This window comes from Bufo bufo, chromosome 4 (assembly GCF_905171765.1).
Source record: "Bufo bufo chromosome 4, aBufBuf1.1, whole genome shotgun sequence".
In the NCBI taxonomy this organism is placed as follows: Eukaryota; Metazoa; Chordata; class Amphibia; order Anura; family Bufonidae; genus Bufo; species Bufo bufo.
In genome coordinates this window covers 124,675,122-124,691,561 of record NC_053392.1, presented here as the reverse complement: position 1 = coordinate 124,691,561, position 16,440 = coordinate 124,675,122, and the positions used below count along the sequence as shown (strand labels likewise).

Here is a 16,440-nt window from a genome sequence, read left to right as displayed (position 1 = left end):
ATTTCTGAAAGATGGAAAATATTTCAGTCAGCAAGAAAGACTCTCTCTCTCACAGACTGTAGCCATAAACAAACCAGTATGACAAACCTTGGAAAACTGGGCTCCTGGAATGAAATGGGTACAGAGTTTTTTGTTTTGTTTTTAATTTACCCCCCACCACCACCACCACTTCCCCTTTCTGCAAAATTCAAGGTCTCATACAGCTAAACTGAGAAAAATCTGATGAAACATATAGGTCAGAAAATGACATATTGTTTAAATAATGTTTCTATGTTAAACTGATTTTTATTTTTTAGAATTTTTTTAGATTTTTTTTTACATTTTTCATGCCACTATCTATATTTAAAAAATAAATTTTCATACTAGTCACTGGCAATGCCTGGGCCTGGCAGTGAAGTGAGCAGAGTCCGTGACATGAGGGCACTAGGCTCTCCTTCCATGTAAGCATGGGAGAAGAAATCAACGGCAGGGCATGGGCACTTGTATTCGGGGAGGAACGCCCCTGGGCGCTTGCAAGTCATTTGCATATATATTCAAACGTCATTTTTTTCAACATCAAATACACAGAAGGGAGAAAGAAAGGTACGATCTGTTAACTGTTTATATCACCTACAGGGCAGTGATGACAGGTTCGTGTGTGTAAAGGAGGTGACAGACTCCCAAAAGATTCTTAACAATATATGTCTAACCTAAAAACGTCATTTAAACAATAGGTCATTTTCTGATGAGACATTCTCATTAAGGCAAAAATTAGTTATGTTGCTAAGGGGTTAAAAAGCAGTTCAGTCACCCGAGCCAACTATACTGACTTGAGGCATAAATTCAAAAGGTGTCATTTGCCAGAAGGGTTTTACAATTATTGGGGGTCTAAGGCATGACAGGGTTAAAATTCCTAGAGAAAACTGGCCCACAGGTGCAGGTTCCTAGTGGTTCCAGGCCCTGGATCTCCATGGTTTGGAGCATCTGGGGACCTGATCTATGCATTCCTGCATGTGATCCCTGACAGCTCGGTGGCACGGCTCTGTATTAAACCAAACCCAGAGCTGTGGATAACCAGCACCATCTCTCTCTAAGGCACAAAGAGAGATCACAAGCTCATTTCCATGAAACGCGTTTTAAGTGATTTCAAACATCTGACAGCACCCTGAAGGTAGAGGAGGGTGGGGGGCTGGACAGAGGAAATAGGCATTTATTAAAAACAAATGAGCGCTCTGTGTACTGGGAGATGACGCTCCAGCCTCTAATCAATAACATCTCTAATAGACACGCCAAATAGAAGCCTCTTCCTATAGACGCCCCATATACCATACCATCTTCACATTCATTTGCACTGCGCTGCACATAATCTGCACCGAAAACAACAACAATCCACTATGTCTGAACATGACCCAAGGCCAATTAAAGTGGTTATCCGGATAAAAAGATAATTATGACCTATCCTCAAAGAAAGGTCATCATTATCGGATCAGCAGGGGTCTGAATCCTGACACCCTGCCAATCAACTGTTCGAACGAGCCACTGCGCTTCCCGGAGCTCTGGTGAGTGAAGCGGGTCCTGGCAGCTTTTCAAGCACAGCGCCATACATCTTATGGCGGCTATGCTTGGTAATGCAGCTCAGACCCATTCACTTCAAAGGAGCTGAGAGTAGGCCATGTGACCGATGTATGCTGACGTCACATGGTCTAAAAAGGAGGAGGAGCACCCGGCCTCTTTAAACTGGGAGTCGGACACTCGCCAATCTGATATCCATGACCTAGGATAGGTCATTAATAGTAATACCCGGATAACCCTTTTAATAATCTTTCCACATTGGCCGATGCAAAGCTGCATTCACGTGCCCTTCTGTGGATACATCAACGATCACTGCTTACAGGGCGATGGATTGCCAGCAAGCAATGATTTTAAAGGGGAACTAAAGCTGGAATCTAAAACGCACGGCTTATGTATGGCAAACCTTATGACTTTTCCCCACTCATGCCACTTTTCTAAAGTGGTAAGAAAAGGTGGGTTGGCGTGGGCAGGGAAGCGCATGGACGGGCAGGCCCGGCTCAGTTATCATTTTCCACGCCGGTTTTTGGCTTTAATCTACTCCAGCAAGAGGGCTGGCGTAGAGTTAAGTCTGTCTCACGGTCTGCCAGATGAAGCGCCAAACTTATGTAAAGGCCTGCGCCTCTACATAATTTTGGCGATTCCTCCGGCAGCGCAGAGGGGCCAGTCTTAATTAATGTCCCCCTTATTCTTTATGCAAGCATAGCCTAGCCCCTCGGTGCACCACAGCAGCTTAACTAGAGAGAAAACAACAGAAATGGACTGGAAAATCCAACCCAATTGCTATTCCCCAGGAATAGTCACCTACTATGTGCGATCGAGTTGTGATGGCATCAACTGAATGTGTACAGAGTATTAGCTTTAAAGGGTAACTGTCATGTTTTCATCCAAAAAATCTATTTTAGCATATGTTACTGCTGCAGCAGCATTATGCATAAAGCAATCTTTAGTTTCTTCACATACCACTATTTTCCTTGAGTTTTCCCCCTAAGGCTCTTTCACACTTGCGTTCTTTTCTTCCGGCATAGAGTTCCGTCGTCGGGGCTCTATGCCGGAAGAATCCTGATCAGGATTATCCTAATGCATTCTGAATGGAGAGAAATCCGCTCAGGATGCATCAGGATGCCTTCAGTTCCGGAACGGAACGTTTTTTGGCCGGAGAAAATACCGAAGCATGCTGCGCTTTTTGCTCCAGCCAAAAATCCTGAACACTTGCCGCAAGGCCGGATCCGGAATTAATGCCCATTGAAAGACATTAATCCGGATCCGGCCTTAGGCTAAACGTCGTTTCGGCGCATTGCCGGATCCGACGTTTAGCTTTTTCTGAATGGTTACCATGGCTGCCAAGACGCTAAAGTCCTGTCAGCCATGGTAAAGTGTAGTGGGGGAGCAGTATACTTACCGTCCGTGCGGCTCCCCGGGCGCCCCGCGCTCATGGATGACGTGTCGCATGGATCACGTCATCCATGCGCATGGGGCGCTCTGACGTTATTCTGGAGCGCCCCGGGAGCCGCACGGACTGTAAGTATACTGCTCCATATACTGCCATAGTAACACTGAACGCATTTTGAAGATGGATCCGTCTTCAAATGCTTTCAGTTCACTTGCGTTTTTCCGGATCCGGCGTGTAATTCCGGCAAATGGAGTACACGCCGGATCCGGACAACGCAAGTGTGAAAGAGCCCTTAGTTACGGCTGTCTTGAATCCTACAATGTGAAGACCTTCTCAAGATGGCACCTCTGCCAGTTCTCTGAGGCCAAAACTGCCTTTCCTTACATCCCATACACACTTGCTGTAGCCAGCAGCTTCCTGACAGCCAATCAGATTGGATTACAGAGAGACACGCCTCCTGACTCTGAAGCCTAATGCAGGCATGCAGTGTGAAGGACCGCCCCTCTGTCAAGCCCTAGTAATGGTCTTTTAAGGGAGCAGTGGAAAGGGACAGAGGACATGAATAAAAGCTGTTGTTATAAGGTAATTACAGATCTTTTGACAATCATTGATAGACTAACTCAGGTATACATGCCTAGCTCTAATAAACTAGCAAATAAAAAAATTAAAAAAAAGACAGTTACCCTTTAAATACACCTTGGCAAATATGGGGACAATGGGGAAATTGAGCAAAATGCTGAAACTGTAGCAACACACAAATGAAAACCATAACATTTCTCACAGGGCCGATGGTCACAAAGTCTATTAGATCACACTTATTATGGCTTATATATAAGACCGCACGTCACTCATTCTGTGAAAAGCTGAGCCAGGTTTAGAAGTGGATTCCAGATTTCAGGGGAGATGGGAAAAAAAAAGAAAAAAAGAGGCCATCTAAAAGGGAGAAGAGGTTTGTGAGAGGATCATGCTGAGGTTTGGAAAGTCAAACGTTCTCTTCTTCATCTGCCAAAATCAAGTCAAAGCTTGTCATTTAGGGCAGGGCCTGCAGATCTCAGGGAGACCGCGGGATATGTGCCAGAGTTATTTCACTGCCTTCCACCAACCTGAAAAGTGGCTGATGCAGTACACAATAAACTAAAGGGTTTATACGAATTTTAATTTCCCTGCAGAGCAATCACATGGGAAATGGATTATTACATGGTGCCCATTGAAATCAATGTGCAGTCCCATGTAAGGTGTGAAGGGTGGTCCAGAGATATCTATCTAACTAACAAAACTACTGCTTATCCCTAGAAACAGCGCCACGTATGGCCCACAGGGTGTGTTTTGTATTGGAGAGTCACATCGGTTTGAACATTCTGGCCAGCCTCATTCATTTTTAATACAATCACCTCTATATCTAGGGCAGGGGTCAGCACTCCAGCTGCTCTGAAACGACAACGCCCAGAATCCTCCTTTTACTACTAACACAGTTATGAGAACAGCCAGGCAAGTGTGCATGCTGGGAGTTGTAGTTTCCCAGCAGCTGGCGTGCAGAGAGTTGCTGATCCCTGGTCTACAGCCTAACACCACTGAAGACTCAGTTGTAACTCCAGTAAACTCTGGTATCCCACTTCCCTAAAGCCATACTCCCAGGAGTGCTGGAAATAGGAGAAATTGTTTGGGAGGGCTCCTGTATCTTACCCAGTGCCTGACAGCGATTGTGATCTGCAGAGTCAGAGTAGTCCACAAGGCTCCGCACACCTCCGCTTCATGGACCACAAGGTTTTAATCGCATTTTCAATTACATTTCTTGTCCTTCAGTCCAAACTTGCTTTGCCCTCAAGAAAGAATCCCCCCCCCCCCATAAAGTTTTTCTATGAAGCCGGTTAATCACCACTACAGTTCTGAATTGATCTCTGTAAAATGAGAAGCTGACAACAGCCAAAAGGGACACCGCGCTTTCTTACAACCACTGCCACTTCTTTCTAGTGAATGGGAGTCCATGTAACTCCCATAGAAATGAATGCACAGCACAGCACCTCTCTAGGAAAGCCGGTCATAACCACTAGGGCAGATATTCCAGCTCCTGCACAGTTATTACCCACCTCTGCTACAGTCCTGAACTGAAGATCTGAATATTAATCAAGCAGTACTGAAGTGGGTATATGTTTTTAGGCAGATTTGGCCATTCAGAAGTCCGAGAGATTTAAAGGGATCCTCTCGCGCTGAAAATGCAACCCAATGTGGACATAGCTGGTTACAGCTGAGACGACATACTGTATATACACTGCGTGCAGAATTATTAGGCAAATGAGTATTTTGACCACATCATCCTCTTTATGCATGTTGTCTTACTCCAAGCTGTATAGGCTCGAAAGCCTACTACCAATTAAGCATATTAGGTGATGTGCATCTCTGTAATGAGAAGGGGTGTGGTCTAATGACATCAACACCCTATATTAGGTGTGCATAATTATTAGGCAACTTCCTTTCCTTTGGCAAAATGGGTCAAAAGAAGGACTTGACAGGCTCAGAAAAGTCAAAAATAGTGAGATATCTTGCAGAGGGATGCAGCACTCTTAAAATTGCAAAGCTTCTGAAGCGTGATCATCGAACAATCAAGCGTTTCATTCAAAATAGTCAACAGGGTCGCAAGAAGCGTGTGGAAAAACCAAGGCGCAAAATAACTGCCCATGAACTGAGAAAAGTCAAGCGTGCAGCTGCCAAGATGCCACTTGCCACCAGTTTAGCCATATTTCAGAGCTGCAACATCACTGGAGTGCCCAAAAGCACAAGGTGTGCAATACTCAGAGACATGGCCAAGGTAAGAAAGGCTGAAAGACGACCACCACTGAACAAGACACACAAGCTGAAACGTCAAGACTGGGCCAAGAAATATCTCAAGATTTTTCTAAGGTTTTATGGACTGATGAAATGAGAGTGAGTCTTGATGGGCCAGATGGATGGGCCCGTGGCTGGATTGGTAAAGGGCAGAGAGCTCCAGTCCGACTCAGACGCCAGCAAGGTGGAGGTGGAGTACTGGTTTGGGCTGGTATCATCAAAGATGAGCTTGTGGGGCCTTTTCGGGTTGAGGATGGAGTCAAGCTCAACTCCCAGTCCTACTGCCAGTTTCTGGAAGACACCTTCTTCAAGCAGTGGTACAGGAAGAAGTCTGCATCCTTCAAGAAAAACATGATTTTCATGCAGGACAATGCTCCATCACACGCGTCCAAGTACTCCACAGCGTGGCTGGCAAGAAAGGGTATAAAAGAAGAAAATCTAATGACATGGCCTCCTTGTTCACCTGATCTGAACCCCATTGAGAACCTGTGGTCCATCATCAAATGTGAGATTTACAAGGAGGGAAAACAGTACACCTCTCTGAACAGTGTCTGGGAGGCTGTGGTTGCTGCTGCACGCAATGTTGATGGTGAACAGATCAAAACACTGACAGAATCCATGGATGGCAGGCTTTTGAGTGTCCTTGCAAAGAAAGGTGGTTATATTGGTCACTGATTTGTTTTTGTTTTGTTTTTGAATGTCAGAAATGTATATTTGTGAATGTTGAGATGTTATATTGGTTTCACTGGTAAAAATAAATAATTGAAATGGGTATATATTTGTTTTTTGTTAAGTTGCCTAATAATTATGCACAGTAATAGTCACCTGCACACACAGATATCCCCCTAAAATAGCTAAAACTAAAAACAAACTAAAAACTACTTCCAAAAATATTCAGCTTTGATATTAATGAGTTTTTTGGGTTTATTGAGAACATGGTTGTTGTTCAATAATAAAATTAATCCTCAAAAATACAACTTGCCTAATAATTCTGCACTCCCTGTAGTTTGGGGGGCAAAGATTTGGTATGACTTGTAATTTATTGATCTAAAACTCTGCAAATTGTAAGCTCAGGAGTCCAGTGGGTGGTGCTACTCAGTGACTGCTCACCGGAGCTGTAATAGGCAATTATTACATCCACATTATACGGTATGTTAAATTAGTTTGCTGTAACATGCATAACTGCTTAAAGGGGTTTTCTGGGACTTAATACTGATGACCTATCCTCTGGATAGGTCATCAGTATCTGATCGGTGGGGGTCTGACAACGATTAGCTGTTTGAGAAGGCATCGGGGCTTGCAGCAACGTTGCGGCCTACTCTAAGCCAAGTGGGGACACATTTATCGATCACGTGGCCTAAGCGCAGCTCACCCCATAGAGGTGAATGGGGCTGAGCTGAGATACCATGCACTGCCACTATACAACGTACGGTGCTGTGCTTGGTGAGCAGGGAGAAGGCCATGGCACACACAGGAACGCCGGGTCCCAGGTGTCAGATACTGATGACCTATCCGGAGGACACGTAATCAGCATGTAAGGCTCAGAAAACCCATTTAACGTTCTTATCTCACTTAAGACTTTGATGGCATATCAAGGGGCCCAACTGAGCCCTGAAGGTTGCTAGAAAAATAAATCTCTGAGCCCTTTTAGCGCTGCGTTCTCTGCAGCCCTTATGGTTGGCCACCAGCTGTAATGGTTGGCCACCATCTGTGAAAACAGAAGCCATCAGCAGCCAAAAAGGGGCACAATGCTTTTAACACTAACACTTCTATCTAGCGAACAGGGGTCTTCCAACACTTGCTTGGCTGTTTCTGTAACTCCTAAAGGAATGAAGAGACACTAACGTGAGCAGCACCTCTTCATACAGCCTTGGACTTAAGGGGTCTAGCAAATGCCTTGCAAGGGTAGATGGGAGTTGGTGGGGCCCAAAGGCTGGGATAGGTTCAGGAACCACATCTATTAGTTACAGTGTATGCTGTGGAGATGCCTTAAGGCTGGGGACACACAGCAATTACATTACATGATTCTGATGATTGTCCATAAAATCTCAATGTGAGGCCGCAACTGTGAAAGTCACAAAAAAAAAAAAAAAAACACGGGCTTTCTGCTGCAGGTCACATCACACGTGACGGCGCCATCACAGACCGCAATACAAATCGCTGTGAATTTCCTGTGTTTTTTACAGCCAAATCAAAGCTCTAACTTTTTGAGTTTTTCTGTCGTGTGACACGTGTTAAACTTATGACCTGAGAATGTCCCTTTAGTGTACATCTGCAGTGTAATTGTTAGGAATGACGTTAAAGTGGTTGTGTCACTTCAGCAAGTGGCATTTATCATGGAGAGAAAGTTAATACAGGGCACTTACTAATGTATTGTGATTGTCCATATTGCCTCCTCTGCTGGCTGGATTTTTCCATCACATTATACACTGCTCATATGCAGGGGTTACGACCACCCTGTAATCCAGTAGTGGTGGTCGGTATAGGGGAAAAAAAACTAAAAAACAAACACCTTTTTCTACCATGTCTGATTGCCTTTCTCCCCAACAGACCAGTGCCAGTTGGAACCCCCGACCATGTCCGGTTTTATAATGAGCTGCAATTCTACAGTCAATGCAAAGCTTTGGATACTGGACAGTGGTGGATCTGAAAAGACAGACCAAGGCAGACAAATGGACATGACTAAACCAAACGGGGCAGTCTTCAGCTTCTGGTCCGTGATATCTGGGATCTAATGGTGCCTTTATAGGATACAGAAGGAACTCAGCATCACCAGCAGTCAGTGCTTCCCAGTTCTTGCTGGGTTTTGCCCAAAAGAGAGGGTAAGAAATGCTATTTCTCGCAGGATCACAGATATTACGCTTTACAGCACATCATTTACTGCAGCTGCAATAAAAGGACGTCTTGAAGTTTAAAGGCTACATTTTGCTGTCACATGTATAGAAGAGATCAATAGATAGGTTAGATACAGAAATATCACAAGATCCAGCACACTCGAGGGGAAGTGTGGACTCATTACACCAGCATGGCACAATAAAGGCCATTGTTACTCTGGTATGACCAGCAGTATGACCGCACCCTCTGTAATAAGCGGGAGGGTGCCAAGAAGTGACGTCTGGTCACACAGTACCTTTTCCTATCAGGACTCCTATCTTGGAATCTAGCTTCTCCGCAGGATTGCAGCTCCTGGTCACCAGCTTAAGGACAGGCAGGAAGGGTCGTACGTCGCAGAGCCGCCGGCTCTCATCTTCCAGTTCCTCATGTACAGCTGTCTGGTTGACACACTGGAACATATAGGAGTCGATTTCCAGGAGCAGATGGAAGAGGGGGTAGCTTTGTGCATCCTTCCACACAAGCTGTGAACAGAACAGGACACAGAGTAACAATGTTAGGCTACATTCACACGTCAGTATTTTTCTATAATCCGATTTTCTGTCTGTTTTTTGCGGATCCGTTGTTCCTGAAAATGAACATGTATAAATTTCAATAAGCAAATAAAGTTGTTTGGATTTCTTTAAAAAAAAAAAAAAAAATGTAATTTCCAGGAACGGATTCCGTATAAAACGGATGACATACGTAATGACATCCGAATGTCTTCCGTTTTTTGCGGATCCGTTGAATTTGCATTGTACCAGGATCCGATTTTTCAGGAAAAGAATAGGACATGTTTTATATTTAAACGGACATGCGGAACGGAACAACGGAAATGGACAGCACACATTGTGCTGTCCGTTTTTTTCCAGGACCCATTGAAAATGAATGGGTCCAGATCTGGTCCAGATCTGTTCCAGAAAAAACGGAACAGATCAGGAAAGAAAAAACGGACGTGTGAATGGACCCTTAAGGTGTTAAAGGGGTATTCCAGTTAGATAAAGTTATACCTTATTCACAAGATAGGGGATAGCTATTAGATAGGTGGTCTAACTGCTAAGACCTCCACCAGTCACAGGGGCCCCGTATCCCTAGCAGAAGGTAGCTCCATTTATTCTCTATGGGACTGCCAAAGATAGCCAAGTGCAGTGCTCGACTATATCCGGCACTCTCAGAGAGGAAGAGAGCGGTGGTGCTCATACTCAACCTACCATTCCGTTCATCTCCGAGGTACGGGCCCCGGTTCTGGTCTTTGGTAGGGGTCCTAGAGGTTGGACCCCCACTAACTAACAGTTATCCCTTGTCCTGTGGATAGGAGACCCAAATATGCTTTTAAGTCAAGAAAACCAAATCCTCCCAGAAAATATAGCACTACCTAAAAACAATCAGTAATACTATTCCTTAGAGAAAATGTGAGATACTGTGGCCATGGATGGTGCTCAGTGCAGACTCGGTCACTGCATGTGCGGAGAACACCTCCCTGGGCACTTGCGATACCCGGAGCAGGAGCATTAAAATGTCGTTTTTCAGTCACGTAAGAAGCACGGCTCTCATGGTTGCCTACATAGCTCTGTCAGCAGTTTTGCAGGGTCAAAACTGCTGACAGACTCATTTTAAAGACTAGATTTTTATTATTATTACCTGTTTAATCTGTGATATGGAAGCATCCCGTGGCACCTTCATCTGCACATAGATTCCAGTGGGGAGTAAGACATCCACAGACACTTTTGGAGAATGCTGTGAATCGTCCGCCCAGATGTCCATGGGATCCGACAGAGTGGGAGGCATTTTGTAGGAGGAGGTACTACCTGTGAAACATGGCCCTGGAAGAAGACTTACAACATTAGTGTCATAATGTGGTACAGCGTGTTTCATTAGACAGCTCCCCCATTAAAGAGGACCTTTCACCTGTATAAACTATGTGAACTGAGTATGCTGCCATATACAGCAGCGCCCGGGGATCTCACTGCACTTACTATTATTCCCGGGCGCCGCTCCGTTCTCCCGTTATAGGCTCCGGTACCTTTGCTTTTTAAGTTATAGTAGGCGGGTTTTCCCTTGTCCTGTGGGCGTCTCCTTCTCCTAGGCTGCAGCGCTGGCCAATCGCAGCACACAGCTCACAGCCTGGGAGAAAAAAACCTCTCAGGCTGTGAGCTGTGCGCTGTGATTGGCCAGCGCTGCAGCCTAGGAGAAGGAGACGCCCAAAGGACAAGGGAAAACCCGCCTACTATAACTTAAAAAGCAAAGGTACCGGAGCCTATAACGGGAGAACGGAGCGGCGCCCGGGAATAATAGTAAGTGCAGTGAGATCCCCGGGCGCCGCTCTATATGGCAGCATACTCAGTTAACATCGTTTATACAGGTGAAAGGTCCTCTTTAAGTGCACACATCCTGAGAATATGCATGTGATGTACAGAGTTTGCGCAAAAGTCTGGACACAGCCTTTCAAGTCGTGTAATTTTCTTCCAATGTGTGAAAGTATTTATTGGCAAGGAGGCTACGTTATTTAGAGGACATCATTTTGGGCCGCCATTATAAAATACGCAATATTGAATTCAGCTCAGGTTTTTCCAATGGGAAGGGGGTCATGTGAAATATCAGTCTTGGCTAGAATTTACTCAGAAACACACTGGAAGGGTCAGTTGTGACCTAACTTTACAGGCTTATGAGTTGAGCAAGGTCAAAGTTTCCTAAGGGTATGTTCACATGGCTAAAATCCACAACACAAATTCATAGCAGATCAGTAGCTGAAAACAGGTTGTTTTTGGTAGCAGATTTGTAATCTGGTGGAGGTTTTAGAAGAGTTTTTACAAGGTGTATTAGAAGAGTATTACGTTGTGGTCTAACAGCTTCCCCGTTTTGACTTCTATGGAATCCATAATGAAATCTACTTGCAAGAAGTAACATGTCACTTCTCAAGCGGTGTCCAAGCCTGAGAGAAACTTAAAAAGGGTTGTCTGTGATTATTTTTTTTTTTTTTTTACAGATGACCTATACTCTGGATAGGTCATCTGTATCTGATCAGTGGGGGTCCGACACCCGGGACCCCTGCCAATCAGCTGCTTGAGAAGGCACCGACACTTCTGTGAGTGTGTGGCCTTCTCGCAGCTTACCAAGCACAGAACCGTACATAGTATAGCGGCTTGTGCTTGGTATTGCGCTCAGCTCCATTCATTTCAATGGGGCTGCGCTGCTCCGAGGCCACGTGACACATGAACATGTCGTCACTCAAAAAGCAAACAAAGCAGAGAGAAGGCAGCACCGCTCACAGGAGTGCTGATGCCTTCTAAAACAGCTGATCGGTGGGGGTCCTGAGTGTTGGACCTCCACTGATCAGATACTGATGACCTATCAAGAGATCAAAATTTTTGATAATTTATTAAAAAGGAAAAAACAAAATGACCCTTTGCTATGACAATTTTAATTTAGTTCTGGGGGCCTCCCATTTCTCTTGATTATCTTTGAGATGTTTGTACACGTTGACTGTAGTCCACCTGTGGTAAATTCAATTGATTGGACATGATTTGGAAAGACACACAGCTGTCTATATAAGGTCTCACAGTTGACAATGCACATCAGAGCAAAAACCAAGCCATGAGGAGGAAAGAACTGCCTGTAGAGCTCAGAGACCGGATTAAGAGGAGGTAAAGATCTGGAGAAGGATAAAAACATTTTTTGTTGCACTAAAAATTCCCCAGAGCACAGAGGCCTCCATAAATTGTTAAATGGAAGAAGTTTGGAACAACCAGTAATCTTCCTAGAGCTGACTGCCCCATCAAACTAAGTAATCAGGGAGAAAAGCCTTGGTAAGAGAGGTGAACAAAAACCCAATGGTCTCTGTGGCTGAGCACCAAAGATCCTGTGTGCAGATGGGAGTAACTTCAAGAAGGTCAACCATCATCACTGCAGCATTCTACCATCCTGGATTTGATGGCAGAATGACCAGAAAGAAGCCTCTCCTCAGCAAAAGAAACATGAAAGCTTGCAAAGAAGCACCTAAAGGACTCTCAGACTGGGAGAAACAAGATTCTCTGGTCTGATGAAACCAAGATTGCAACTTTTGCACCTCAATTCATTCAAGTGTCGTGTGTGGAGAAACCAGGCACCGCTCATCACCTGCCTAATACCATCCATACAGTAAAGCATGGTAGTGGCAGCAACATCCTTTGGCGGTGTTTTTCAGTAACTGGGACAGGGAGACTGGTCAGGGTTGAGGGAAAGCTGAATGGAACAAATAAAACCTGATCCAGTGTACTCTGGACTTCAGACTTGTCCAAAGGTCAACCTTCCAAAAAGACAATGTCCTGACTTGATCCCAATTGAACATCTCTGGAGAGACCTGAAAATAGCCGTTTACCAACGGTCCACATCCAACCTGACAGAGCTTGAGAGCATCTGCAAAGAACAATGGTAGAAAATCCCCAAATCCAAGTGTGCAAACCTTGAAGCATCATACCCAAGAAGACTGGATTGTGTAATCACTTTCAAAAGGTGCTTCAACTAAGTCCTAAGTAAAGGGTCTGAAAACTTTTGTCAATGCAAGATTTTAGTTTTTCCTTTTCAATAAATTAGCAATTTTTTATTTTATTTTAGTAAAAGGCAGCAACAAACTGAAAAAAGGGACTGAAGACTTTCCAAAGGCATTGTATATATTGCAGAATAGGCCATTAATAAAGAATAAGACATAGGCTGTTGTGTATGCCTGTTTTATCTAATGTGTAATTTGTAGATTCTCAGCCATCTTAATTCCTTCTCTCTTCAGATATAGTTTTCCTAATGAATCCTACATTTCCCATCATGACTGGCTTTGCAGAAACAGACGGGGTTTAGTCTGACCACACTGCACTGCGTCCTCTGAGGGCAGCCATGACAGATTAGTTATACAGCTGCTATCCCCTCACACTGCAAGGTCTCCAGGTTCTCCTATGTGACGCAGCTTGAGCCTGTCTGCCCTCTCATCTCTCTCCCCTGTCTGCCGTTACATGCAGGAGCCAAGGAGACCAGTGTGAAGCTACATCTCATAGAACTACAATGGAGAGTCAGCACGCCCAGATAGTACAGGTAGGCAGTGCGAGTCAGGATTACATAGCAGCAGCTAATCAATGTATACACCCACCTGCTATATATCTGTACACCTGGACCTTTTAGATAGGAGGGACATTATATCATTAACAGCGAAATACATAAGAACATCGAGGCAGCGGAGGGGCCCGAGAGCTGTCGGGAGGGATCTGATTGGTGATGTAGTTCACAGGAAGTCAGCCACAAAGAGAGACTTTAGTTCCTGTTTACACATTAGAGCACGCAGTCTGACTTGGACTCACATGTCAAGGTTCCCATAGCAAAAAGATTCAAAATGTATGGATGCAACCATTAGGTTGTAACAAATGATACCGCTGAAATACTGGTGGTGAGTTAGTAATAAATGTAAAATAAATTAAAAAAAATACACACAGTCTTTGTGAACACGCCGAGGAACTGCAGATAATTCTTCACAGCACTGTAGGATTTGCCTTTTCAGGTGGACCTTATTGCACAATACGCGGTAGGGATCGACCTATTATCGGTTTTACCGATATTATCGGCCGATATTCAGGATTTTGAACGTTATCGGTTTCGGGATCTATTTTGCCGATATTCCGATAACGAATCGGTAACACAGATCACGCTGCTGTCAGCGCTCTCAGTGTTCCCTCAGCAGCACAGGGGAGAAGGAAGCAGTGTCTCCTCCCCCTGTGCTGCTGCCACCAATGAGAGGAGGGAGGAGAAGAGGAGGGGAGGGGCTGTGGCCACTGCGCCACCAATGAAGATAACTCTCTCATTAACTCATATACAGGAGGCGAGAGCTGGCTGCAGAATAACATAGCCGGCTCCCGACCTCTATGAGCGGTAGCTGCGATCCGCGGCAGTTAACCCCTCAGGTGCCGCCCCCCCCAACCCCAGTATTACCGTAATCATTGGTGGTGCAGTGCGTCCCCCCCCCCCCACCCAAGCCCCCCAGTATTAATCATTGGTGGCAGTGGCCACAGGATCCCCTCTCCCCCTCCTCCTCCGTGGAAGTTCCGATCGGTTACCATGGCAGCCAGGACGCTATTGAAGCCCTGGCTGCCATAGTCAGTAACCTTGCTGCTGTGTGCACAAAGCACAGAGCAGCAGGGACAGTGTGAGGTCCTATTCACCCTGATAGAGATCTATCAGGGTGAATAGGACAAGGGTTCTAGTCCCTAAAGGGGCTAATAGTTAGTAAAAAAAAAACAAAAAAAAAAAAACATAAACAAAAAATTAATTATAAATGAAAAATAAAGATTTACAAAAAAAACACCTACACGTTAACAATAAACATTAATTTTCAGCAGATTTGTGTAGGAATTTATCTTATTTTTTTTCAAAAATGAAAATTTACAGGATATTGGTATAAATTATCGGCTATCGCCCTGAAAGTTCACAGAATATCGATATCGGCCCTAAAAAAAAATCTCTCTCGGTCGATCCCTAATACGCAGTATGGATCACCTGGTGAATCCTACAGGGCTGTGAAGAAGTATCATCTGCAGTTCTTCAGCTTGTTCATGAAGACTGGATGAAACGTTTAACCTCATGCATCCAGCAGCATGGTGGACAGATAGAACACGTCACATAAAGCACTTTAGGAGTCTTTGGCCTTGTTTAACTACTAAACAGGTGAAGATAGGTGAAAACTGACACTTCCAGTGCGTTTCTGAGTAAATTCTACCAAAGAATGATACATCATATGACCCCTTTCACATTGGAAAAACATGAGCTGAATTCAATATGGCGGATTTCAAAATGGCAGCTGAAAACCTTTCCTCCATCCCTGCCAAATAATACTTTTACAAATTGGAAGTACATTTTTTACTACGGTAATTACAGCAGTGAAAAGGAGGTGTCAAGATGTTTTCCTAACTGTGTACAATAAATCACTGGGTCTAATGGATATGTCCAATGTGCAACCAATTGTTTGTGAGTACTAGGAGCTCCGCCATTAGCCACTTCCACCTAAGAAATCCTGTGTCAGGCTGTAAGGTAACTGGTTGTCACAACCGTAAGTGAGCAACAAGAGCATACACAGTGAATTAGCTACTGACCGGACCCAAACTAGGGAGGATAAAGGGTGACCCCTGTCAGACCCTAAAAGCTCTCCCTATGCTGCTAAGCACATGTCCAGATCCAGATGGTGGATCAAGACATTCCCACGTACCTAAGGCTGATGACCACTGTAACCCCTACAATAGTGGAAGGGGCACGGCCACCGGTGCCCTGCTCAGAATATGGACGGAACCGGGGTCGCCTCGGATCCAGTCAGCAAACAAACAGAAACACACAATGTCTGCACACTTAAATGAAGGAGCTGCAGCAGCAGTGAAAACAGATCGAAAGTCAGCAGACAATATCCGAAGTACTTGCTTCAGCAGAACTCAGGTCCATTGAAAGCTATCACACAAGTGAAGATACTCAAGCGAGAGATACAGCTCAAATGAAAAGTATAATCCGCACCCTACAAAGGAGGAGGGGTGATTTAAAGGCAGAGAAATCAAACACAGGAGGGACAGCTGGGAGGAAGGAAACAGAAAGTAAAGACCTCAACACAGGGGCGGAGAAACAGAGCAGAGAGAACTCCTCCAAGCTCTAGTAGCGACATCATCACAGGGGTGGAGAAACAGAGCTGTGAGAACGTCTCAAAGCTCTGGTAGTGACACTGGCTGAACAAGGAGCCTTGCTCAGATTGCAACAGAAGACACAGATTGGAAAACCCCACCACGCAGAATAGTTCCCATTTGTATCTT

The 16,440-nt window shown here is 44.8% G+C and overlaps 1 protein-coding gene across 5 annotated transcripts in view; it reads right to left on the bottom strand.

Annotated features, from left to right (window-relative positions):
• PIK3CB (phosphatidylinositol-4,5-bisphosphate 3-kinase catalytic subunit beta) overlaps positions 1 to 16,440 on the bottom strand; it is a 168,332-nt gene that overhangs the window by 49,652 nt on the left and 102,240 nt on the right. For all 5 annotated transcript variants that reach the window (XM_040427834.1, XM_040427838.1, XM_040427835.1 and 2 more), the window contains 2 exons: positions 10,277 to 10,458; positions 8,895 to 9,120 (listed from right to left, as the gene is read on the bottom strand). In XM_040427834.1, the coding sequence (XP_040283768.1) occupies positions 8,895 to 9,120; positions 10,277 to 10,423 (373 nt within the window). In that variant the 5' untranslated portion in view covers positions 10,424 to 10,458. The remainder of the gene's footprint in view (positions 1 to 8,894; positions 9,121 to 10,276; positions 10,459 to 16,440) is intronic.